Source organism: Cetorhinus maximus, chromosome 18 (genome assembly GCF_964194155.1).
Source record: "Cetorhinus maximus chromosome 18, sCetMax3.hap1.1, whole genome shotgun sequence".
Taxonomy (NCBI): domain Eukaryota; kingdom Metazoa; phylum Chordata; class Chondrichthyes; order Lamniformes; family Cetorhinidae; genus Cetorhinus; species Cetorhinus maximus.
The window spans coordinates 68,220,252-68,247,376 of record NC_135896.1 but is presented as its reverse complement, the minus strand read 5'-3'; the positions used below and the strand labels follow the sequence as shown (position 1 = coordinate 68,247,376).

The following is a 27,125-nucleotide window of genomic DNA, read 5'->3' as shown; positions in this document are numbered from 1 at the left end:
AACTTCGTGAAATTACAGTCACTAGGGAAATTGTACTGAACAAACTGATGGAGCTGTGGGCTGACTCGTCTCCGGGTCCTGATGGGCTTCGTCCTAGGGTCTTGAATGAGGTAGTAGATGCGATGGTGTTAGTTTTCCCAAAATTCACTAGATTCTGAAAGGTTCCATCAGACTGTAAAGTAGCAAATATAATCTCCCTATTCAAAAAGGGAGGGAGGCAGAAAACTGGAAACTATAGACCCTTAATGTCTGTCATGGGGAAGGTGTTAGAATCAATGATTAAGGAGGTTATAGCTGGGCACTTGGAAAAACTCGGGTAACCAGGAAGAGTCAGCGTGGTTTTGTGAAAGGGAAATCCTGTTTAACCAATTTATTGGAGTTCTTTGAAGGAGTAACATGTGCTGTGGATAAAGGGGACCCTGTAGATTTACTGTACTTGGAATTCCAGAAGGCATTTGTTAAGGTGCCATATCAAAGGTTATTGCAAAAAATAAAAGCTCATGGTGTACGGGGGGCAACATGTTAGCGTGGATAGAAGATTGGCTGGCAGAAAACAGTATTGATAAATGGGTCTTTTTCTGATTGGCAGATGTGATGAGTGGAGTTCCGCAGGGGCCTGTGCTGGGGCCTCAACCTTTTACAATTTATATCAATGGCTTGGATGAGGGAGTGAAGGCATGATAGCTAAGTTTGCAGATGACACAAAGATAGGTAGGAAAGTATGTTATGAAGAGGACATGAGGTTGAAGATGGATAGATAGATTGAGTGAGTGGGCAAAAATCTGCCAGATGGAGTATAGAGTATAATGTGGGAAAATGTGAAGTTGTTCGCTTTGGCTGGAAGAAAGAAAAGCAGAGTATTATCTAAATGGAGAACGGCTGCAGAATTCTGAGGTGCAGAGGGATCTAGGTGTTCTTGTGCACGAGTTACAAAAAGTTAATATGCAGGTACAGCAAGTAATTAAGAAGGCTAATGGAATGCTATCCTCTATTACAAGAAGAATTGAGTATAAAAGTAAGAATGTTATACTTAAGTTGTACGGGGCAGTGGTGAGACCAAATCTTGAATATTGTGTTCAGTTTTGGTCTCCTTACTTAAGGATGTAAATGCATTAGAGGTGGTTCAGAGAGATTTACTAGATTGATACCTGGAATGAGGAAAGGTTAGACAGACTGGGTTTGTTTTCATTGGAGTTTAGAAGATTGAGGGGTGACTTGATTGAAGTATTTAAGATCCTGAACAGTCTCGACAAGGTGGATGTGGAAAGGATGTTTCCTCTTGTGGGTGAATCCAGAACTAGGGAGCACTGTTTTAAAATTGGAGGCTGGCCTTTTAGGACAGAGATGAGAAGAAATTTTTTCTGTAAGTGGGTTGTGCGACTATGGAACTCTCTGCCTCAGGAGGTGGGGGTCATTGAATATTTTTCAAGCGGAGGTAGATTGATTCCCTTGCCTAACAAGAATCTAAGGTTATTGGGGGTAGACAGGAATGTGGAATTTGAAATACAAACAGATCACCCATGATTAAAGTGGTGGAGCAGGCTTGAGGGGCAAACTGGCCTAATTCCCCTATTTCGTATGTTCACATGTCCTGGGCAGGGATGTCAGCGTAGCCCTGGATCTCCTCCAAATCGCGGAAGATGTTGAGACCACCATTGTCGTTAGCCAGCCAGAACAGCATGGTCCCGAGTGCTGAAACACCAAAGTGTGGATTTCGCCTTCAATCTCTCTTTGTGGAGCAGGTTTGCCCACTATCATTCCTGGTCCTGCTAAGTCCCCATGGTCTGACCAAGATTACCATGACCCCTCCACTGGAAGTGGTACCAGAGAATGATCAGTCTGAGAAGCTTCTCTTTCAACTATGATGATGGTATAGCTGATCGACACAGCAACCACTGTGCACACACTAACTTCCAGCCAGCATGCCACAGCCACAAGGGATGCTCGAACCTGGCAGCAGTCTATCACCATTGACAACAAAAAGCAGAGGTGAGCATACCTCTCAACCACCTTCTTGCAGCAGGAATGCTCTTCCTCTGCCTCAGAGGACTTCCAGATGGCCCACACAGAAAAAGCGGTGCCAAGGAAACCAATACCATTTTAGTCCACCTCATAAGAAACGATCAAGAGGAACAGCAACCATGCATCGACACAACAGCTGAATCGACCAGGGAAGAATCAACATAAAGTAATGGAAGAAAAGAATGAAAGCATACCCAAATGCCAGTCCAACCTCCAAGCTAACAACATGAACCAAAACCAACAGAACCCCTGACTGAACAGCGAACAAGATGTGGAAGGATTATAAAGCCTCCAGATTGCCTGAACCGCTGACTTCAAGGACTCAAGGGAGGAGATGAGGTAGTGAGAATGTTGTAATAATGCTAATAGAGTAATAACATTAAGACAGTAACAGCAGGGTAAATGCATAAGACTAATGACAATGTAAGACATGAAGTGACTGAAGTAACTATCCCATGGGATGAAGACTTGGGTGGGGGTGGCGGGGGTGGGGAGGTGTAGAAGTGTCTGGCACATACAGGGTTAATGTGGGACTGAGTACAGTACTGCCCTCACGGTGATTTAAGAAGGCACATGACCTAAACCTAGGGTCAGTGTGGCATCGGCCAGATACGTGTTAAAACCTAGGATGGAGATAACATATACCTGTGTTCTTTACTGTATAGTTGTATATGATTACAAGTAGTCAACAACTTGCTTTTAAAGTATAGAAGACTACAAAGACTTCTTTAACAGATACTGTCTACAACCAACACCACCCCAACAGGTGCAATTCACTTGCATTTTATCTTTTGCAGAATTTGATTTAATTCCACTCAAAAAAATCTGTTATCTGGGTATAAATCATACAGAAATTCCACGTCATGTTTACACTGGAACGCAGAGTGCATTGTTTTCTAAAGTCTAGTGGACAGTCAACACCACTTACAGCTGCAGTTGCCATTGCTTTTTCCAAAATAAGTAATAGTTTAGAGAGCTCTGCAATATGTAATTGTGGTGTATTCTGACTTGCAAATGAAAGCTTCGACTATGCAAAAGACAAGGTTGAAACGTTTGCAACCACCTTCAGCCAGAAGTACCAGGTGGATGATCCATCTTGACCTCCTCCTGAGGCCCCCAGCATCACATTCCAATTCAATTCACTTCACGTGGGAGCAAAAAAAATGCAGAAGGCACTGGATGCAACAAAGGCGATGGGCCCTGACAACATCTTGATCTTGGAGTATTGAGTAATTGTTCTCTAGACTAAGCCATGCCAAAACCATCCAAATATGCCATCTCCTAATATAGCAGGACAAATCCAACTTGAGCAATTACTGCCTCATCAGTGTTACAAATGCAAGGTTTTATAATATGGTTATGTTTTAAACTTTTTCTTCTTCAGTTCTCTGATACAGACAGGAGAGGGGCAGTTAAAACTGCACTGATTTCCTCTTACTACCTATCCATAAACAGAAGGATCTTTGAATTAATTTTTCAGAAGTGGTAGTGGTGTGTTTTCCAAATCCCTCAGTTTTTGTGATCCAATTTTACGAATAATCCACATCAAACTCTCTTTAGGGTGAACTCAGGTTATTTTATTTTACACATTCAAAACCCCGGAAAAACCGTGTTCACCACTTCCCACTCCACACATTCGCACAGTAAAGGGCAGTTGGAGGGTGGGATGGGAATAGAGAAAAGGAGTTCTACAGTATAAAGACCAAAAAAAAAAGGAATATTTAGCTCGTGAGTTTCAGAGTCCAGAGGGTGTTTCCTTCATGGTGGGGTTCCATTCTGATGTATTTCTGGCTGGTTAAACAATACGAAAATCCTTGAAATAAATGCTGCTGCACGATGGGCTTTTGTGTTTAGACCACTTGGCAGGCATTGATCAGAGACTTTTAGGATCAAGTAGGCTTGGTGGAGTTAAGACTGCTTACTTAGCCTGGCTGCTGGAGTTCTGTCCAGCTGTGTGTGCCCAATGATGTAATACTAAACTGTCCTATAAGCCTAAAGCTGGGGTCTTAGGGGCTAACTGAAGCCTGACAATTAGCTCTTGGCCAGGATTTCATTGTTTCTCCTTAGGAGAGAGATGACTTGGTAATTAGCATTTCTTCCAGTAATGAGGTTCGATTTTTGTTTTTTGTGATAGTTCAGGTCATAGGAGCCAGTTCGTCTGCACTTGTTCTCCTTCCATTAATTACAGGGAGTTTGTATAATGAAGTGTGAAATTCCAGAAACTGAGAAAATTATTTTGCTCTTGAAACTGCTGGGGATGACTCCCTGACAGAGGGTCAAACCTGTGATCAGGTGACTTGTAGCAGCCGTCTTAATTTTCTTTATTCAGCAGAAAAAGTCCAGTTTAAAAAAAATAGCAATAGCAATAAAGTCTTTAAATATATAGTGGTGAGCTTCTTTCCTTATTGTAGGAACCCAACATCTGCCTGAAGGCAGGTCTGACCCACAGCACCACAACTTCCACACACAGGAGGTAGCGACATAGGGCAAGGAGGAAGGAGGCACTCCAACTGGAGCATGAATCTGAACCATAGCTGATGTCCAGACAACTGAGATAACTTGCCTCAAACCCCAAGGAGTTTGAGTTGCTGTGGCAACATGCACTTTTACATGTAGTCCAGAGCAATGAATAGTGATGGTGGAGGCTCTAATTTCTTTCCATCACATGGCTCACCATATTGAGCCATCACATGGCTCAACATATTGGCATATGTTGGAAGGATTTACAAGTTGATTCTCAACCTGTTTGGCCACATGATTGCCCATCAAGTCCTGGAGTGGGACTTGAACCTAGAGACTCTGGCTCGGAGGCAGGCACCTTACCCCTTGTGCCACAAGACCTCCAATCATGTTTTAAACTGTCCCTTTTTAAATTCAAGGTAAAATGGAGCATGTGACATCCTATTAATTCTGCCCGGCGATAAGCCAGTGTGATCTGGTTGCCATGGGGATAGGATCCAGGTCAAGTCCTATTAAAACCCAAGTGCCAAGTTTGACACCTGAACACGAAGGTGGAACCAGCTGCCTGACTTTCTGCAGACTTGGAGGCTCTCAGATTTACTGACTTAAACCTGGCCAGAAAGAGAGAAATGCTGTTGTGGACAACAGGGGAAAAGGCTGTTCTCTGTTTGTCACCAAGCAGAATGTGGGTGGGAGCTTTTCCTTTGGTCGAAGAGATGGACCTGTAGAGATTTAAGAACACTGGAAGATTCACCTTGACAGGATCAGAAGAAGGAATCACTGGAGTAGGCATTGCTGCTGAAGTTAGTTCGGGGATTCTCGGGAGACTGAAGGAAACTACTTTTGACAGACGCTGGGCATTATGACTCGGCAAAGTGTGGAAAAGTTAGCCCGTTAGAAGCTAGGAGTAATTTTGGACTGGTTCCTGTAAAGATGACAATTCTGCAGAGTGCAGTGTGATGTATAAACATGGCGTGGGGTTATTGGTTGTGTTGAGAAATTAATAAGGAACACCTGTTAATTGTTTAGAGTATTAGCTGTCTACTAAGTAATGTTTAGTCGATGTTGATTTTGTTTTGTTTAATCCCAAATTTCTAGTTTCGTCTGATATATTTGCAAAAGCTATCAGTCTCTTAAGGGTATCGTAACACTGTCTAGTCTCTTTTATCAGCAAAGTGATGGAAGGTGTCGTTAACAGTGCGATCAGTTGGCACTTACTCAACAGCTCATCTTACTCAAGCTGCTCACAGTTTGGGTTCCGTCAGGACCACTCTGCTCCAGACCTCATGTACAGCCTTTCATGTAATCAAACGTTCCAAGGCATTTCACAGGAGCATTATAAAATGTATGACACTAAGCCACATAAGGAGCTATTAGGTCAGATGAGGGAGGTTTTAAGGACTGTCTTAAAGGAGGAAAGCAAGGTAGAGTGACAGACAGATGTAGAAAGGGAGTTTGAGAGCTTGGGGCATTGGCAACTGAAGACAGATAGTGAAGTAATTATAATTGGGAATGCACAAGAGGCCAAATTAGAGGAGCATAGATATCGCAAGGGATTTTGGGGCTGAAGGAAATTTTATATAACTAGTGCAGAGCCAGCCCCTGGAGGGTTTTGAAAACAAGGATGAGAATTTTAAAGGTAAGATGTTGCTTGGCTAGGAGCCAATGTAGCTCAGCAAGCACAAGGGTGATAGGGGAATGGGAGTTGCTGCAAGTTAAGACATAGGATGACCATCTGTTTATGGAGGTAAAATATGAGATATCAGCCAGGAGTGCATTGGAATTGTTGGGTCCTGAGGTAATGGAGGAATGAATGAGGGTTTCAGGAACAGATAAGCTAAGATGGGTGAAATCTGGTGATGATACAGAGGTGGGAATAGGTGATGGCACGAATGAGGTTAGAAGCTCACCTTGGGATCACCTGGAGTTCCTTAGAGTGCTGTCCTGGGCCTAATCATTTTTAGCTGTTTTATCAATGACCTTCCCTCCAATATGGCTGGTTGCGCTATTACAAAATGGTGGTCATTAATGAAACCCTATGCCATTGCTTATCGGGAATTTTGGCCGAGTATAGCTATCACGGCCATTTTCTTCTAAAAGATATAAGAGGTAAAAAGGCAGTAAAAGACAAATCTTCCAGTCAAGGACTGAGGTACGTGGACTTGTGCCAGAATCATGTGAAATGGGTTACAGAAGAATGACTATCACCTGGAAGCATACTGTGTGTTTTGCTCAAACTTGTACAATGTTTATGAAATTATTGCAGTAAATGTTGCTTTGGAAAAAAAAAGTCAGAAGTGGGAGTGTTCCCTGATTGCACAGTGTTCAATACCATTCACAGCTCCCAGGTACTGTAGTAATCTGTGCCCATAGACAGCATTCAGGCTTAGGCTAATAAGCGGCAAGTAACATTTGCACCACACAAGTGCCAGCCAATGACCACCTCCAACAAGAGAGAATCCAGCCATCTCCCCCCCCCCCCCACTTGACATTATCGTTGCTGCATCCCCCACTATCAACACCCTGGGGGTTACCATTGACCAGAAACCTAGCTGGATCAGCCCTATAAATATTGTGGCTACAAGATCTGGTCAGAGGCTGGGAATTCTGTGACAAGTAACTTTCTTCTTAATTCCCCAAAGCCTGTACACCATCAAGTCAGGAGTGTGATGGAATATTCTTCACTTGCCTGGATGAATGTAGTTCCAACAACACTCAAAGCTCGACACCATCCAGGACAAAGCAGCCTGCTTGCCAAGGACCCGATCCACCACCTTAAACATTCACTGCCTCCACTAGCGACACACGGTGCAGCAGTACATACTATCGACAAAATGCACTGTGGCAACAAGCCAAAGCCCCTTCAACAGTACTCTCTAGACACGCAATCCTCTAACACCTAGAAGGACAAGGGCAGCAGATGCATGGGGATACCACCACCCCCTGCAAATTCCTCTCCAAATCACATACCATCCTGACTTGGAACTATATCGCTGTTCCTTCACTGGGTCAAAATCCTGAAACTCACTCTGTGGTTATACCTACACCACATGGACTCCAGCAGTCCAAGAAGGTGACTCGCCACCAACTTCTCAAGGGCACTTGGGAATCAGCGATAAATGCTGGCCTTGCAAGTAACGCTCACATCCCAAATGAATTTTTTTTTAAAAGTTGATGTGTTTTAAGTAGGAAATGCATTCTTATATTGTGACAATTTTTTTTTAAGTCTTCAGGGTCCAGTATTGAATCGGTACAGGACAGACAAAAACGCTTGTTGACTCGGGGACTTCCAAAGCAAAAAGTGATTCCAGGAGTGAAGCAGGTTATTGTTGTAGCCTCAGGAAAAGGAGGTGTTGGAAAATCAACTATTGCAGGTTACCTAGTGAATGTATATGGTTTCATTTGCAAACTGGTGTTGAAGAATTCCAAAATTTTATACATGACAGTGGTATTCTTGAATATTGTTGAAAAGAGAGATGTGTTGCCGAAGCTTTTCATCCTGCACTCATCAGGACATATGCAAGAATGCCAAATTACAAACGATCACAACAATTAATACTAGAAAAAGTGTACATAAGAGTGCTAATTGGTTGGCAAGTTGACTCTGGCTGAGGTGTTGCCATGGAGAAAGCAATAGGTGATTGTCGGCTCCCCAAGCTCCCAGGCATTTCAAAAAAGATGCAAGGCTAGAACATATTCCTTTTGTATGCAGAGAACAGGTCCCTGTGTTTGAATTTTTGTCACGTCTAGGGAGCACAATGTCAAAATGTACGATTTCACATTTTCCCACATTATACTCCATTTGCCAGATCTTTGCCCATTCACTTAACCTATCTGTATCCCTTTGTAGTCTCCTTGTCCTCTTCACATCTTTCTTTCCTACCTATCTTTGTCTCATCAGCAAATTTAGCAACCATATCTTCAGTCCCTTCATGCAAGCCATTTACATAAAATTGTAAAAAGTTGTGGCCCTAGCACTGGTCCCTGTGGCACACCACCCATTACATCTTGCCAACCAGAAAATTGCCCATTTATGCCTACTGTTTCCTGTTAGCTGGCCAATCTTCCATCCATGCCAATGTGTTATCCCTTACACCATGAGCTTTTATTTTCTGCAATAACCTTTGATATGGTACTTTGTCAAATGCCTTCTGAAAATCTAAGTACAATACATCCGCCGTTCCCCTTTATCCACAGCATGTTTTACTTCAAAGAATTCCCAATAAATTGTTTAAACATGATTTCCCTCCCTTTCACAAAACCTGTGACTCTGCCTGATTACCTTGAATTTTTCTAAGTGCCCTATTGTAACGTCTTTAATAACAGCTAACGTTTTTACTATGACCGATGTTAAGCCAACTGGCCCGTAGTTTCCTACTTTCTGCCCCCATTCCTTTTTGAATAAAGGAGTTACATTTGCTATTTTCCGATCTAAGGGAACTTTTTTACCCAGAGGGTGGTGACGGTCTGGAATGTGCTGCCTGGGTGGGTTGCCTCACATCCTTTAAAAAGTACCTGGATGAGCACTTGGCACGTCATAACATTCAAGGCTATGGGCCAAGTGCTGGTAAATGGGATTAGGTAGCTAGGGCAGGTGTTTTTCACGTGTTGGTGCAGACTCGATGGGCCGAAGGGCCTCTTCTGCACTCTGTGATTCTGTGATTTCCCGAATCTAGGAAATTTTGGAAAATTAAAACCATTGCATCAACTATTTCACTAGACACTTCCTTTAAGATCCTAGGATGACGTCTATCAGGACCCGGGCACTTATCAGCCCGTATCTCCAACAATTTGCTCAGTCCCACTTCCTTGGTGATTGTAATTTTCTTGAGTTCCTCCCTCCTCTTTCCTGATTTATAGCTATTTTAGGGATGTTACTTAGATGATCCTATCATGAAAACCAATGTAATTTACCTGTTCAATTCATCTGCCACCTCCTTATTTTCCATTATTAATTTCTCAGACTCATTTTCTATAGAACCAACGCTTGCTATGTTAATCCTTTTCTTCTTTAAATATCTATAGAAATTTTTACTATCTTTATATTTCTAGCTAGCCTTCTCTCGTATTCTAATTTTTCCCTCCTTTATTAATCTTTCAGTCGCTCTCGGCTGTTTTTTATATTCTAGCCAAACTTCTGACCTGCCACCCATCCTTGCGCAATTATATACTTTTTCTTTAACTTTGATACTATCTTCAACTTTTTAGTTAACCATGGATGATGGGTCCTCCTCTTGGAATTTTTCTTTCTGGTTGGAATGTATCAATTCTGTGCTTTCTGAGATACCCCTTCAGATGTTTGCCACTGCTTCTCTGTTGACCTATCCCTTAATCTAATTTGCCAGTGCACTTTAGCTTTGCTTTCATGCCCTCAACTGCCCTTATTCAAGTTGAAAATACTAGTCTTGGACTCACTCGTTCCCTCAAACTGAATGTAATATCCAATCATATTATGATTGCTGCTACTTAGAGGCACCTTTACTATGAGGTCATTAGTTAACCCTATCTCGTTGCATAATACCCGGTCTACTATAGTCTGCTGTCTGGTTGGTTCCAGAACGTGCTGCTTTAAGAAACTATCCTGAAAACATTCTATGAACTCCTCATCCACGCTACCTTTGCCCATCTGATTTTTCCAGTCTATATGTAGATTAAGATCCCCCATGAATATTGCTGCACCTTTCTGGCAAGCTCTCATTATCTCCTCTTATATATTCTGTCCTCCTGTGCAGCTACAATTAGGGGGCCTGTACACAACTTCCACAAGTAACTTCTTGCCTTTATCATTTCTCATCTCTACCCAAACTGCTTCTACATCCTGGTTTCCTGAACTTGGGTCATCCCTCTCTATTGTGCTATTACCATCCCTCCACCTTTTCCTACCTTCCTGCCCTTCCTAAATGTCATGGACCCTTCAATATTCTGTTTGCAATCTCTGTCATTCTGCAGCCATGTCACTGTAAAGGCTATCAGATCGCACTTATTTATTTCTATTTGAACTATCAGTGCATCTGTTGTTTTGAATGCCAGGTGCATTCAGATACAAAGCCTTTAGTTTTGTCCTTTTTATTATTTTTGTAACCTCATCTGCTGATTTACTCTTAGGTTTGTACTCTGTCCCTCCACACCATGGTCTGTTTATCGCTTCCCAAATTTGATGCTTTGGTCCCCACTATTTAGTTTAAAGTCCTCTCTACTTCTTTGCAAGAACACTGGTCCCAGCACGTTTCAGGTGTAGACCGTCCCAATAATCCAGCCCTTGTTTTTCCAAGCACTGGTGCCAGTGCCCCATGAACTGGAACCCTCTTCTCCAACACCAGCCTTTGAGCCACACACTTGTGTCTCTAACCTTGTTCACACTATGCCAATTTGCACGTGTCTCAGGTAATAATCCAGAGATTATTACTTTTTGAGGTTCCATTTCTTAATTTAGCGCCTAGCTCCTCATACTCCCTATGCAGAATCTCTTGCTAGCCTCATCTATGTCATTGGTACTTGGATGGACCATGACCACTGGATCCCCCCCCCCTCCCACTGCAAGTTCCTTTCTAGCCCTGTGCAGCCATCCCGAACCCTGGTACCAGGCAGGCAACACAGCCTTCTGGATTCTTACTCTCGACTGCAGAGAACAGTATCTATACCCTTGACTATGCTGTCGCCTATCTCTGCCACATTCCTCTTCATGCCCCGCACCCACTTGAATGGCATTCTTCAACATGGTGCCATGGTCAGCCCACTCATCCATCTTGCAGTCCTTCTCCTCATCCATACAAATAGCAAGCACCTCATATCTGTTGGACAAAGTCAGGGGCTGAAGTTCCTCCATCACCACATGCTGGATCTCTTACCTGCCTGACTCACAGTCCCACCCTCCTGCCCTTGACCCATTGGTCAGTTCTAAAGTTCTGCCTAACCTAAGGGGTGTGACTGCCTCCTGGAACAAAATGTCCACGTCACTCTCCCCCTCCCTTATGCCCTGCAATGCACAACTTGGACTCCAGCTCAGCAACTTGGTGCCGAAGTTACCTAAGCTGCAAACACTTTGTGCATGTGTGGTTGTCCGGGATTGCAGAGCATTCCAGATTCCCACATGCTGCAGTCACGGCACACCACCAGCCCTGTCATTTCTGTCCAATCTAATTTACTTAATTAGTCAAATGTTTAATAATTTAGACAGATAAAGTAATACAAAGTTGCACACACTGAGCTTGGAGACGAGGAAGGAAACTTGCGAACCACTGCAGGCTGAAAAAAAGCAGGGAAAGGAACACCTCTTTTCCCCCCCTCTGCCTCGAATTCCCACCTGAACCAAATTCACAACTTCTCGCTCGTTCTATGTATCACCCACTTTTCTGCAACATGTCTCTCTTTTCAGCAATATATGTCTATATATAAATTATTTATATAAATTATATATCTACTGTAATGTATTTACGGCAGTAAATTGGATTGCAGCCTTGTACTATTTTTCTTTTTTTTTGCATTTTTCCACAAAGACCATACTGCTTGGTAACTGGTGTAAAGTGGTAGATCAGAGGCACTTGATGAATCGTTCTGTGGAATATCTCTTCCAAGTTTTGGGGTTGAGGGAGGGGTGATAGCTGATGTGTCGTCTACTTTTGTTTAATTTTAAGTTCTGATATGGTGTATTGTACTGATCTCTAAATTTACTTTAATTTCAGTGAATTTGGCTCTGGGATTAGCAGCTAACAATTTGGTAGGTGGACATGCTTTTGCAGCAGAATTTTGTTAAAGCGTTGTATAAGATGTGACTTTTGTGTGAAAGTTAACAATGACACTATAATTTAAAAGTTAAATATATTTTTACAATGATTTCTACTGGTACAATTCTTAGTGTTGCAAACTATACTTTGCCATTAACTTGTTCAGTGTTGACAATTTGTCTTAATACAATTTATTTATGGCAAAATCCCATGTTGTTATGAACTTTGACCTAGAAGCAGACACTCTGAAAACCTGTAATTTCTTTAAAATGCCTGTTTTTAAGAATGTTGGCAAGGACTTTTAAGAATTGGGATCAATTGTAATTTTCTTGGATACTAAGAAATACTGGTCCACTTGACCATTGACCTGGAAGCAGTACCAACAGGAAGGAGATTAAGACTGTGACTGGCAGACACCAAAGATGAGATGCAGCACAGGAGAAAGCAAAGAAGACACATTTACTAGTAGCTGTGCATGACAGAAAACCAAAGATGGGTTTCGAGCAGGGATTTTTGAATTGGATAATTTTACTGCTGCTGCTTTAGTTTTGCCAGAGCTGATCAATCCGACCAGTTTAATGGGGTTTATTAAAGGGGTCGGATAACGGAGTCTCTGGGGAATCTGTGCCATCAAGACTGTCATGAAGCTAGCTAAGGAGGGTCTGCAGAAGTGTGCCGTTTGGGTAACGACCATCTCCAGGAACATCTGTAAATACCATTGTAATCATTAATCAGTTATGATTGTCACCTTATCTCCAACAGCCTCAAGGAATAGGTTTGAAAAGCTGCACAAGGGGGCTAAGTTTGATAAAATTCATGAGTGACATCGCAGGAGAAACATAAAGTCATTGGTTAGTGAGAAACTGGTATTAGGGAGGGTCTGTAAGTGGATGAAAGTGAGAAATTTGCATTCTTTTTAAAAGAAGTAGGATTTAATTAAGGAACACAAATAATAGGGAAGTAAAGTTAACTCATGGCCAGGTAAAATAAGGTAGTATAAGTAAAGCAAAGTAAAATAAAGTTAACATAAGGAAAATAAATTGAAGCCATGGCAGGACAGCTCAGTCGTTTGGAATACATATCCTGTAATGCCTATGTCATTATGTATCAGTAAGGGGCAAGCGAGACAGGTGACTACGCCACAGTGAGACAGAGACTGAGTGAGTAGCTAATTAGGTTTGTGTGGGAATTGCGATGAATGGGGGAAATGGGTGTGGCGTACATAGGAATTATTCTAAGTTAATTAAGTGAGTAACTAAATTAACTATATAACCTAAGTAACAATGACAGGACAAGTGTTATGTTGCAGTTGTGGAATGTGGGAGCTTTTGGACGCCAAGGCAATCCAGGGCAAACACATCTGCAGAAAGTGTAAGCAGCTAGATGAATTCTGGATCAGGATTCTTGATCTGGAAGCCGAACTGCAGACCCTGCGCAACACAAGGGAGGGACAGAAATACCTGGACACTTTGTTCCAGAAGACAGCCATGCCTCTTAGGTCATCTGTTTTGGTCAGCAGTGAGTGACAGGAGGATGCGACTGTGAGTGAGGCAGGTAATGGGAACAAGCAGACAGTAGTGAAGGAGCCTCAGACTTTGCAATTGTCAAACAGACTTGAGGTGCTCACAACCTGTTTGGACGAAAGTGAGGTCTGCAAGATGACCAGATTGGCCATGGCACCATGGTACAGGAAGCCGTTCAAGCAGGGGAGCAAAGAAGAATATAGTGGTAGTAGGGGACTGTATAGTGAGGGGGATTGACACTGTTTTCTACAGCAAAGAGCGAGAGTCCAGAAGGCATGTATTGCCTGCCGGTGCCAGGGTTCGGGACATCTGCTTGGGGCTGGAGAGTAACTTGCAGTAGGGGGGTGGGGGGATCCGGTTGTCGTGGTCCATGTAGGTGCCAACGACATAGGCAGGACAAGGAAGGAGGTTCTGCATAATCAGTATGAGAAGATAGGTACCAAATTAAGAAGCAGAACCTCAAAAGTAATAATCTCTGGATTATTACCTGAGCCACGTGCAAATTAGCATAGAGCAAATAAGGTTAGAGAGATGAATGTGTGGCTTAAAAGACTATTATGGGAGAAGTGGGTTCCGGTTTGTGGGACACTGATACCAGCACTGGGAAAATTGGGGGCTGTGCCATTGGGACAGTCTGCACCTGAACTATGCTGGGATGAGTATTCTTGCGAATCGCATAACTAGGGAAGTAGAAAGGGCTTTAAACTAAACCAAGGTACCCAAGGGATCAAGCTTGGGAAGATGTGGCAATTCAAGGCAGGAGACCATAATAGTAATATGGAAAATGAGGGCCGTAGAATAGCAGGAAGGGACAGAAACTTAAAACCTAAGAATGCACCAATAGTCAGGACTAGATGTTACAAAGATAACAAAAAGACAAAATGAAAGTCTCTGTACCTGAATGCATGTAGCATTCATGACAAAGTAAATGAATTGATAGCGCATATTGAAGTAAATAACTATGATCTGTTAGCCATTACGGAGACATGGCTGCAGGATGACAAGGGTTGGGTCCTGAATATTGAGGGGTATGAGACATTGAAGAAGAATAGGAAGCTAGGTAAAAGTGGAGGGGTAGCACTGTTGAGCAAGGATGGCATTTGTGCAACAGTTAGAGATGACCATGGATCAGGACATCAGGAGATCATGTAGAATCAGTTTGGGTGGAGATGAGGAATATTGGGGAAAGAAGTCTCTAGAGGGAGTGGCCTACATGCCCCCTAACAGTAACCACAATTTAGGACAAAGTATACAATATTGGGTGTTTGTGATAAAGGGGTGGTAATAATCATGGGTGATTTTAATGTACGTATAAACTAGAAAAATCAAATTGGCAGTAGTAGCCTGGGTGAGGAGATCATAGAATGCTGTCAAGATATATTTTTAGAGCAGCACATTCTGGAACCAACCAGACAGCAGGTTATATTAGACTTGGTATTGTGTAATGTGACAGGATTAATTAATGACCTCAGTAAAAGCAGCCTGAGACAGCAGCGACCTCCATATGATTGGATTTTACATCCAGTTTCAAAGGGAAGAAGAGTGGATCTAAGACTAGTATTTTAAACTTAAATAGGGGCAACTGTGTGGGCATGAAAGCTGAGCTAGCTGAAGTGAACTGGGATATTAGGCTAGAGGATAGATCAACAGAGAAGCACCAGCAGACATTTAAGGGGATATTTCCGAATACTCAGAATAAGTATATTCTTACTATAAAGAAAAATCCTAAAAGGAGGACCCACCATCCGTTGATAACTAAAGTTAAAGAAAGCATCACACTTGAGGAAAAAGCATATCACTGCGCAAAGATGAGTGGCAGGTCAGATGATTGGTCAGAATATAAAGAATGGTAGAGAATGTTTAAAAGGTTAATCAGGAGAGAGAAATTAGAGTATGAGAGGAAGCTAGATAGAAATGTCAAAGCAGATAGCAAGAATTTCTACAGGTACTTAAAAAGGAAAAGAGTAAGTAAAGTGAGTGTTGGTCCTCCAGAGAGTGACAGTGGGGAGTTAATAGTGGATAATAGGAAATGGCAGATGAAATGAACAAATATTTTGCTTCTGTCTATATAAGATACAAAAACATTCCAATAATAGCTGTAAATTGGGAGGTGGAAGGGAGAGACGAACTAGGTGAAATTACAATCACTAGGGTAGCCTTGCAGAGCAAACTGATGGAGTTGCAGGCTGACAAGTCTCCGGGTCTTAATGGACTTCATCCCAGGGTCTTAAAAGACCAAATGTGGTAGTAGATACGTCGATGTTAATTTTCCAAAATTCGCTAGGTTCAATCAGACTAGAAAGTAGAAAATATAACCCCACTGTTCAAAAAGGGAGGGAGGCACAAAGCAGTAAACTATAGGCCAGTTAACTTGATGTCTGTCATGGGGAAGGTGTTGGAATCGATCATTAAGGAAGTTATAACTGGGCACTTAGAGAAACTCAAGGTAATTGGGAAGAGTTAGCATGGTTTTGTGAAAGGGAATTCATGTTTAACTAATTCATTGGAGTTCTTTGAAGGAGTAACATACGCTGTGGCTAAAGGGGAGCCTGTAGATTGACTGTACTTGAATTTCCAGAAGGCATTTGATAAGGTGCCACACCAGAGGTTATTGTGGAAAATAAAAGCTCATGGTATAGAGGGTAACATATTAGCATGGAAAGAAGATTGGCTAGCTGGCAGAAAACGGAGTATACGTAATGAGTCTTTTTCTGATTGGCAGGATATGACGAGAAGAGTCCCGCAGGGACCTGCGCTGGGTCTTAAACTTTTTACAATTTATATCCATGACTTAGATAAGGGGAGTGAAGGCATGATAGCTAAATTTGCAGATGACACAAAGATAGGTAGGAAAGTATGCTGTGAAGAGGACATAAGGAGGTTGCAGACAGATATAGATAGGTTGAGCGAGTGGGCAAGAATATGGCAAATGGAGTATAATGTGGGAAAGTGTGAAGTTGCTCACTTCGGCTGGAAGAAAAAAGCAGAGTATTACTTAAACAGAGAACAGCTGCAGAATTCTGAGGTGCAGAGGGATCTAGGTGTTCTAGTGCATGAGTTACAAAAAGTATGCAGGTACAGCAAGTAATTAAGAAGGCTAATGGAATGTTATCCTTTATTACGAGAGGAATTAAACTTAAAAGTAAGGATGTTATGCTTCAGTTATGCGGGGCATTTGTGAGACCACATCTCAAATATTGCGTGCAGTTTTGGTCTCCTTATTTAAGGAAGGATGTAAATGCGTTGGAGGTGGCTCAGGAGGTTTACGAGATTGATACTTGGAGTGAGTGCGTTGTCTAATGAGGAAAGGTTAGACAGGGATTGTTTTCTCTGGAGTTCAGGTGAGTAAGGGGTGATATGATTGAAATATGTAAGATTCTGAACGGTAGTGATAAGGTGGATGTGGAAAGGATGTTCCTCTTGTAGGTGAGTCCAGAACTAGGTGACACTGTTTTAAAATTAGGAGTTGCCATTTTAGGACAGAGATGAAAATTTTTTTTCTCAGGGTTGTGCGACTTTGGAACTCCCTGCCTCAGAAGGCAGTGGAATTGGGATCATTGAATATTTTTAAGACAGAGGTGGATAGATTCTTGTCAGGAAAGGCAATCTAAGGTTATTGGGGGTAGATGGAAATATGGAATTTGAAACACACAGATTAGCCATGACCTTAATGAATGGCGAAGCAGGCTCAAGGGGCTGAATGGCCTACTTCTGCTCCTATTCCATAAGTTTGTATGTTGTGGATGCTACTGGTGTCCTAGACGACCACATGTGCATGAAGTGTCACCAGCTGCAGAAACTTGAGCACCAGGTTTTGGAGTGTGAACGGCGGCTGGAGTCACTGTGGCACATTTGCGAAGTTGAGAGCTACGTGGCTAGCACGGTCTGAGAGGCAATTTAGGAGCCTGGAAGCAGAAAGGGAATGGGTGACCGCCAGTTAGCCCAAGAGAGCTAAGCAGGTAGTGCAGGTGCCCCCTGGAGTCCTGCTCATCAATTGGTTTTCCACTTTGGATACTGGTGAGGGGGTTGGTTTCTCAGAGGAGTGCAGTCAGAGCCATGTTTGTGGCACCACAGGTGGCTCTGCTGTACAGGGTACCCATCCTGGAAGAAGAAAGGAAGAACAGTAGTGATAGGGAATTTGTTAGGGGAGCAGACAGGCATTTCTGTGGCTGTAGTTATGACTCCAGGTTGGTATGTTGTATCCCTGGTGCCAGGGAAAAGGATGTCATGGAATGGTTGCAGGACATTCTTCTGGGGGAGGGTGATCAGCCAGAGGTCGTGGTTCATGTTGGTACCAATGACTTAGGTAGGAAAAGGAATGAGGCCCTGAAAGCAGATTTTAGGGAGCTAGGGAGGAGATTGAAAAGCAGGACCGCTAAAGCAGTTATCTTGGGATTACTCCCAGTCTTATGTGCAAATGAGTATTGAAATGGGAGAATTGAGCGATGGAACACGTGGCTAGAAAGCTGGTGTAGGAGAGAGGGGATCAGACTTCTGGGGCATTGGGACCGGTTCTGGGGAAGATAGGACCTGTATAAGCAGGATGGTCTACACCTGAACGGGGTTGGGCAAATATCCTCACAGGGAGATTTACTAGTGCTCTTGGGGGTGGAGGGGATATTTAAACTAGGTTGGCAGTGAGATGGGAACCTGAGGACAAATTCAGAGCAGGGAGCAGGAGTTGGAAAATTAGGGAGTGACTCTGAAAGACAGAAGCAGCACAGGAATTAGGCAGTGTTAAAAGGCATATATGTAAATGTAAGGAGTATTGTAAATAAAGCTGATGAGCTGACGGCATAGATAGACAAAAGGCCATAATGGAAACTTGGCTTAGAAGAGAGGCAAAAATGGCAGGTATAGAGTTTTCAGTCATGATAGAGGGGGAGGTAAAAAAGGTGGGGGTGTAGCATTATTGGTTAAAGAATCAATTACAGCTGTGAGGGAGGATGATACACTAAATGAGGCATCAAATATGGGTTGAGCTCAGAAATAAAAAAGGGGCGGCCACACTGCTAGGAGTGTACTATAGAGCCTCAAATAGTGGAAAGGAGTTAGCAGAGCAAATATGCAGACACATTTTTGTGTGCAAAAACAATAGGGTAGTTATAGTTGGAGACTTCAACTATCCGAATATCAACTGGGATATGAGCAGTGTTAAGGGCACAGGGGGCACAAAATTCTTGAACTGCATTCAAGAGAACTTTTTCAGCCAGCATGTAACAAGCCCAACGAGAGGGGACACAATTCTAGATTTAGTGTTTGGAAATGAAGCTGGGCAAGTGGATGAAGTAGCAGTGGGAGACCAGTTTGGAGATAGTGACCATAATACAGTTACATTTGGCATCATTATGGAAAAGGACTAAAATAGAATAGGAGTAAAAGTTCTAAATTGGGGGGAGGACAAGTTTTACAAAGTTGTGATGTGAGCAAGTGAAAGTGGACTGGTTACAGCTACTAGAAGGGAAAACTGTCAAATCAGTGGAAGGCATTCAAAAGTGAGACTCTACGGGCACAGTATAGACATGTTCCCACAGAGGAAAAGGGTGGTACTGTGAAATCTAGAGTCCCCTGGTCATCCAGAAGCATACAGGGGAAGATAAAACAGAAAAAGAAAGCTTATGATGGTCACAAAAAGCTTATTACTGCAGAAAGCCCAGAGGAGTATAGAAAGTACAGGGGTGAAGTAAAAAAGGAAATTAGGAAAGCAAGATGACATATGAAAAAATAATCAAAGAGAGTACATTAAGAGCAAGAGACTAACTAAGGAAAGGGTAGGGCCTATCGGAGATGTATGTGGTAACTTGTGTGTTGATGCTAAAGATGTAAGGCATGGCTCTCAATGAGTACTTTGTCTCTGTCTTCACTGTGGAGAGGGATGGTGCAGACATTCTAGTTAATGAGGAGGAGTGTGAAACATTAGATACAATAAGCATAGTGAGAGAGGAAGTACTGGAGGGACTGGCATCCTTGAAGGTGGAGAAATCGCCAGGGCTGGATGGATTGTATCCTAGGCTGTTGAAGGAAGCTAAGGATGAAATAGTGGATGCTCTGAGGATCATTTTGCAAGCCTCACTAGATGCAGGTGAGGTGTCAGAGGATTGGAGGTTTGGATATTGTGCCATTATTGAAAAAGGTTGCGAGGGATAGGATTTGCTGAAATTGAAGGCCGGTCAGTCTGACTTCGGTGGTGGGCAACTTATTGGAATTAATTCTGTGAGACAGGATAAACTGTCACTTAGAAACGCATGGATCAGTCAGCATAGTTTTGTTGGGGGAAGATCGTGCCTCGCGTACTTGGTCAATTTTTTTATGGAAATAATGGAGGATTGATGATGGTAGTGCATTGAATGTTGTCTACATGGATTTTAGTAAGGCATTTGACAAGGTCCCACATGGTAGACTGGTCAGAAAAGTGAGATCCCATGGGACACAGGAAGGTGGCGAGTTGGATTCAAAATTGGCTCAGTGACAGGAAACAAAGGGTAATAGTTGATGGATATTTTTGCAAATGGAAAGTGATTTCCAGTGGTGTTCCACAAGACTGTGTTGGGCCCTTTGCTGTTTGTTGTATATATTAATGATTTGGACATAAATGTGGGAGATATGATTGGGAAATTTGCAGATGACACCAAAATTGGCCATGTAGTTGATAGTGAAGAGAATAGCTGTTCTCTCCAGAATGATATCAATGGTTTGGCTGAATGAGTGGAGAAGTATCCAGTGGAATTCAATCTGGAAAAGTGAGAGGTAATGCATTTGGGGAGGGCAAACAAAACAGGGGAATACTCAATAAGCGGGAGGATATTGAGAGGGGTTGAGAATGAGAAACATTGGAATGCATGTCCACAGGTCCCCGAAGGTGGCAGGACAGGTAGACAAGGTAGTAAAGAATGCATTTGGAATGGTTTCCTTTATTGGAGGAGATATTGAACACAAAAGCAGGGATGTAATGCTGGAATTTTGTGTCACCCCATTGCAGGAAGGACGTAATTGCTCTGGAGAGAGTACAGAGGAGATTTACAAGAATGTTGCCAGGGCTTGAAAATTGCAGCCATGAGGAGAGATTGGGTAGGCTAGAATTGTTTTCCTCAGAACAGAGGAGGCTGAGGGGTGACCTAATTGAGGTGTATAAAATTGAGGGCCTAGATAGAATAGACAGGAAAGATCTGTTTCCTGTAGCTGAAGGGTCAGTTACCATGAGGTATAGATTTAAGGTGATTGGGAGAAAGTTTAGAGGGGACATGAGGAAAAACTTGTTTGCCCAGAGGGTGCTGGACGTCTGGAGTTTACTGCCTGAATTGGTGGTTGAGGCTGAAACACTCAACTCGTTAAATGGTACCTGGATCTGCACCTGAAGCGCTGTAACCTGCAAGGTTACGGACCAGATACTGGAAAGTGGGATTAAAATGAGCGGCTAGTTTTTTTTTCTCTATTTTGGTTGATGCAAACACAAAGGGCCGAATGGACTCTTTTTGCGCTGTAACTTTTCGATGGTTCTATAGTTTGCTTTATTTTGCTGATCTGGGTTACATGATGGACATGTTATGCTCTTCCACTTGAATCTTGAAGTGAATGTTTTTAGCACAATATACATTTGTTGTTCATGATACAACTGAGCATTTTGTAAGATCATTGCTATATTGTAGAAACATTGCCCGTGTTGTTTTACTGTATGCTATATGGAGCCAGAAGAAATCTGGCATTGCTAACCAGAACCCATCATAATGCTTGTTAGTAGTTGGTAGCCCAAGACAGAATGGCCTGAGTTTTGTGGCAAGAATGTGGCTTTCAGCGCTCGCCCACTAAACAAAGGTTAGGGCTCACCCATTTAAGTGTAATTGAATTTTTAATGGTGTGATAAATCTTAATTATTGCAAACAACCTCACTGGCATTGAAAATTTTATTTTTGCATGTGTGTAATCTCATTTCTTATTTTAATTATTGGAAATGATTAAAAATAAATTTTAAAACTTTTTTTCTTTGTCTCTTAGCTGTCTCAATCCCACTTTTCTTTCCTCTCACTTTGCTTTCTGTGCATGATTTTACATTGAATTAAGTACTCTTAAACCTCCTAGTTGCTACGTGCCTCACTGAAGATTTTTCAGTCTGCTTGAAGAGGCACATTGTTGCTTGGCTTAATCACACAGGTCTTTGGTCACCTGGGAAATGCACCAAACTGCTTTTACTATCTGATAACTGGAAATCGCAGAATAAAAACCCACAAATTTCATAGAAAAGTGTAAGCTGCTGAATACAAAGTCCAGACCAACATTATCAAATTGGAAAGGTAGAACTTTTCCACCTGAATTGATGAGAAATAACACATCACTTGAAATATTTATTGGGTTTATGCTTAAGATGATTCATACAGTAATGTTTTTTCAGCAGCTCTACAGAACATTAATTGTTGGATATTTTATCACATCCTGTAATTAAAAGTTGTGGCACTCAAATGTCAATATTTTGTTATGCTTTGTCTCAACTGGATTGAAAGCCAATTCTGGTTATAGTTTGCAGTATGTATAAGGTTTTTTCTGTTCAGTAAAGGAATCTTTCTCTTTGCTAGTTGTCCTGTTTTAAAAATCAGACCATTATAAAATGTTAACAATTTCATATCTTAACATTTTACAAGTTTATTCAGGCCTTTTGCAGTAGTGAAATAGTGATTACTGTGCATAATTTGCTTTCAAGTGTGATACAGCATGTAATCAGTTTACTTGAACTAAAATTCAGTTTTGTTTGTAATGCATAAAAATTATACTGTAGTATGAAGGGGTGTAGTGTCAGTGTTATATATGCTTGCAATTGTACAATTAATGTGATACAAGAAGTTCAATTTGCTTTTTCCTCTCCTTGAGGGTTGCTTGCCACTACCCACCACGTGCCCTGTTCTGGGCAAGGGCTGGCGGGAGGGAGGTGGGGGGCAGGCCATCTTTAAGTTAAAAGCTTTCGCAGTGTATTTCCTGGTCAGAGTTCAACTGAATAGAATTTGATGGGGTGAAAATGTAATACTTGTTGTTTCTCTATAACTTCATGGGTTTGAAGAGAAAGTAGCATAATTGATATGTATAAGATTTTTTTTATATCTGTTTTCATAATATTGCTAATTAAGCTGAGATAAGAAAAATAGAGTCTAGAAACCTCACAAACAAAATTCTGCAAATGGGCAACGGTAAACACCTGAAAGAAGGAAAAATTAAACAATTTGGGCATGACACTATTAGAACTAAAGGTATTTAATGTACTTTCTGTTTTATTTGTAACCCTGATTTGAGGGTGACATTTTGGGCTAAGCTGTTCTTTTGAAGAATTAAATGTTTGCATTGTTGCAAAGCTGCTTTCAGTTGTGTTAGAATGTAAGCCTGAATATATGCAACAATATTGCCCTGAATTGTATAGTAAATCGGTTCGTTTTTTTCTGATTAAGGTTGTGGGGCTGCTGGATGCAGATGTGTATGGTCCATCTATACCACGTATGATGAATTTAAGAGGAAACCCAGAGTTAACAGACAGTAAGTTTCTTAACTTGAGGTGTTATAAATTAAGGTTGCACTAAGTTCTATGGAGTATTGACAAAAGAAAGTTAGACAAAATTTAAGAAATTGACATATTTCACACAAATCCTGATGGGTCTTGCTGAATTCTGTGAATGTTATTGAAAATTATAGATATAGCAAAAGTAAGTTAGAAACTACCACATAGGTTTCACGGTAGTACTTGGAAGTTGGAATTACATGTTGATAAGTAATACGTTGAGGTCAGCAAGGGTTTTGCTAGCAAGACTTGTTTTCTGCATGGGCCTGCTGTAAGGATATCTTTATTGAGTTTGTTTTCTATTTTATAACATAAAACAACTTTAGTTTTGAGGTTTAATTTACCTCTAAGTGGGTCAGCTTTCTGTTGTTTGGATGGCATTGGCTTGTCCTTCAACACGCCACTCCCTTAATGAATCCTTACTTTGTGAGTGGTGTGCAGATGAGGGAAACGAAAAAGATTTGACAATAGATGTGCAGAGCATTGAATTTATTCAACCATGTCTAAGGAAGCAATTGCTCTTTCTTCCAGTAGCTTGCTGGAGTCTATTGTGACTCTTCAAGCTTGAAGAGAGCTACTCAAATGGTGTCTGTGATTCGCATCACTGAGCAGTTCTTAATATAATAGTAGTAGACTTGCATATTTGGTCCAGGCAAAATGATCAGCTTTAAAAATTGAGAACTTGAGATGGCATTGAGTTGAAGCATACTTCTTGGGTTTGAATCCAACCTAAATTGATAGAATAGATTAAATAAAATAAGTAAGCAGTTTTAGTCTCGTGTTATGACTTGGTAGACCAAATCTACGAGGGAAACTATTACAACAGTTTTGCAATTTGTATTTATTTTGAGATACGTGCACTGAATTCAGAACTAATAAGTTCACCAAGACTTTTGGAGATTTAAAAAAAAATTTTAAATATTGATTAATAAAATAAAAAGATGTCAAACGCATACGTAAGACTACAGTTACAACTATAATAATTCCTAAAATTCTGAATTAACCTGACGCCCAGTTACATCCCCTTTCGGGCAACAGTCCAAAAATAGATTTTAGATTTTAAAAAGATACAGCAAATTAACACAATACCATGGACAGTGGAATTCCAAATGGTTTTTCTCCAGCTTCAGTTTTGGTAGACAACAGACTTATGCACAAATATTGGAAGCCTCATTAAGGCTATTTCACACACTTCTGTTAGATCACATGGCCATCTTCTATTGTTTCTTGTGCCTTTGAAACTGTATCTTCCTCATAATATTAAAAACTTTTATGTTGCTACTATTTAGTGTCAGTAACCTTTGGGAAAAATAAACACATTACTTAGCCTTGCTTATCTGGTCAGTTGTAAACAGACTAAGATCCCATTGAAATCCAGATCTCCCTTCATTTATCTAAAAATGCAAATTCCCTTCACACCTTACATTCTAAGCCAGCGTTTAATGTCAAGCACCTAGCTTCTTTTGATGAGTTAAAGCTTGCAGTCTACTTGACTCCAAATGTAATTAAATCACACACAGACAGACCCAACTATACTTACCCCTATAATCCTACTTCATAATAAACCAGAGAAATTTTATGAAAATTATTATACTTTCATGACACCTCCATCCTCATGAGAAAATGAACCATCATAATTTAAAAAGACAGCTTCATTTTCTTAACCCCTCTTACACTAACTACTATGCTTATCTATATACCCACACTATTACATTACATGATGCACACATTAACATGACTATATATGAATCCTTGGTATCAACAGAAGTCATTTCAGTCCAGTGCCAACGTTTTAAATGTTTAATTTCCCTTTGAGCTTTAAACTCTAGACAATGCATCTGCATCAGATTTTCTCACCCAGCCACATGTATAATCCGTAGATTAAATGGTTGCAGTAATAAACTCCATCTGAATAGCCTTGCACACCGGTCTCCAAATCTGTCCAGAAATTTTAAACGATTGTGGTCTGTATAAACAATTGTTTCTAACAAATTGTTTGCAACTTGAACCTCAATGCTGCAACGCTAACACCAGACCCAGAGCCTCCTTCTCAATCATTGAATATTTTCTCTGTTATACATTCAACTTTCATGAAAAATACCCTATCGGTTTTTCAATTCCAGTTTCTTCATCTTGCAATAGTACGGCCCCAATGCCGACATCACTCGCGTCAATGGCCAACTTAAATTGATTGGCATAATTGGATATTGCCAAAATTGGTGTCGTAGCCAATACAGTTTTCAAAACTGTCACATATCTTCTGACATCACTATGTCCATTGAAACTTCTTGTTTTTTAATAGTTCAGTCAATGGAGCAACCACACTGCTAAAATTTAATACAAATTTCCTGTAAAATCCACCCATGCCCAGAAATCTCAAAATGTTTCATTTAGTTGTAGACACGGGGAAATCCTCGACGTATTTGACTTTCACATCTCTCACAGCCACCTTACCATGTGCAATGGTATAGCCTAGATATGTAACTTGCACTTCTGCAAATTCACTTTTAGCCAAGTTCATCACCAAATTAGCTTCTTGTAGCCGATTAAATAATTCTTCCAGATGTTATAAATGCTCCTCCGATGTTTAACTGAAAACTATCAAGTCGCCAATATAAACAGCACAATTGCTCAGTCCTGCAATTACTTTGTCAGCCTTTGAAATGTTGCTGGTGTATTTTTCATACCAAATGGCATGACTTTAAGCTGATATCGTCCATCTGGCATCACAAAAGCCGCTATCTCATTTGCTCACTCCAGTAAAGGCACTTGCCAATATCCTCTCAGCAAGTCAACCTTTTTGATAAACTTCGATTGTCCACTTTCTCAATGCAATATTCCAATCGTGGTATAGGATAGAAATAGGATAGGAATTCGCTTTTGTCACTGTGTTCACATTTAGATAGTCCACACACAGTCTTTATGTCCAGCTCCTGTACCATCACAATAGGCAAGCTCCAGTTACTGCAACTAGACTCAATGATATTTTGAAGCAGGAAATCAGTTTCTTTCTGTACTTGTGATAACTTTTCTGGACTTAATCTATAAGGATGTTGCCTTATTGAAGATGAATCTTCTACACTCATGTGTAGCTAAATTTGCCCTCCCCAGCTTATTCCCACAAATAACTTTGTGTGACTGCAGTAACTTCTCCAAATCACTTTGACACTTGCCTGGAAGGTAACTCAATATTACATTTAAATTTTTAAGTACCCCATCATTATCCAGTTTGATTCGAGGAAAATCAATTTCAGAATCCTTCATTTCTACCTCTTTCTCCTTAACTACCACAACTAATACCTCCTTTTGTCCTCTTCTTTGTCAAAGTACTTTTTAAGCATGACACACCATCTGCTTCTTGCTTCTATCTGGAGTATTTATTAAATAATTTACTTCACTCAGTTTCTTTTCAATCCTGTAAGGGCCACTAAACCGTGCCTTTAACGAATCACCCAGTACTGGTAACAAAACTAGCACTTTTCCCCCAGCAACAAAACTACGAGCTGTAGCTTTCCTGTCTGCCTTCACTTTCATCACTTGCTGTGATATCTTTAAATGTTCCCTAGCTAACTCACATGTTCTGTTCAGTCTTTCTCTGAAGCTTGAAACTAACCTAAGAGACTAGCTTTTGAATTTTGACCCACTAATTTCTCATGAATTAATTTCAGTGGTCCCCTTACCTCATGACCATAGACTAATTAAAAAGGACTAAATCCAGTCGATGCACTAGGAGCATCCCTAATAGCAAATAACAAGAATGGAATTCCCCTATCCCAATCATGTGGATAGTCCTATAGAGGACTATACGCCCTCATCATGGTTTTTAAACTTTAATACCTTCTTTTCAAAGCCTCTTATGAC

The 27,125-nt window shown here is 41.2% G+C and overlaps 1 protein-coding gene across 4 annotated transcripts in view; it reads left to right on the top strand.

The window, feature by feature from the left end:
• nubpl (nucleotide binding protein-like) overlaps nt 1–27,125 on the top strand; it is a 76,607-nt gene that overhangs the window by 9,920 nt on the left and 39,562 nt on the right. For 3 of the 4 annotated variants that reach the window (XM_078562841.1, XM_078562844.1, XM_078562843.1), the window contains 3 exons: nt 7,709–7,856; nt 12,165–12,199; nt 23,158–23,242. In XM_078562841.1, coding sequence (XP_078418967.1) covers nt 7,709–7,856; nt 12,165–12,199; nt 23,158–23,242 — 268 coding nt within the window. The remainder of the gene's footprint in view (nt 1–7,708; nt 7,857–12,164; nt 12,200–23,157; nt 23,243–27,125) is intronic. The other variant, XM_078562842.1, reaches the window with a different exon arrangement.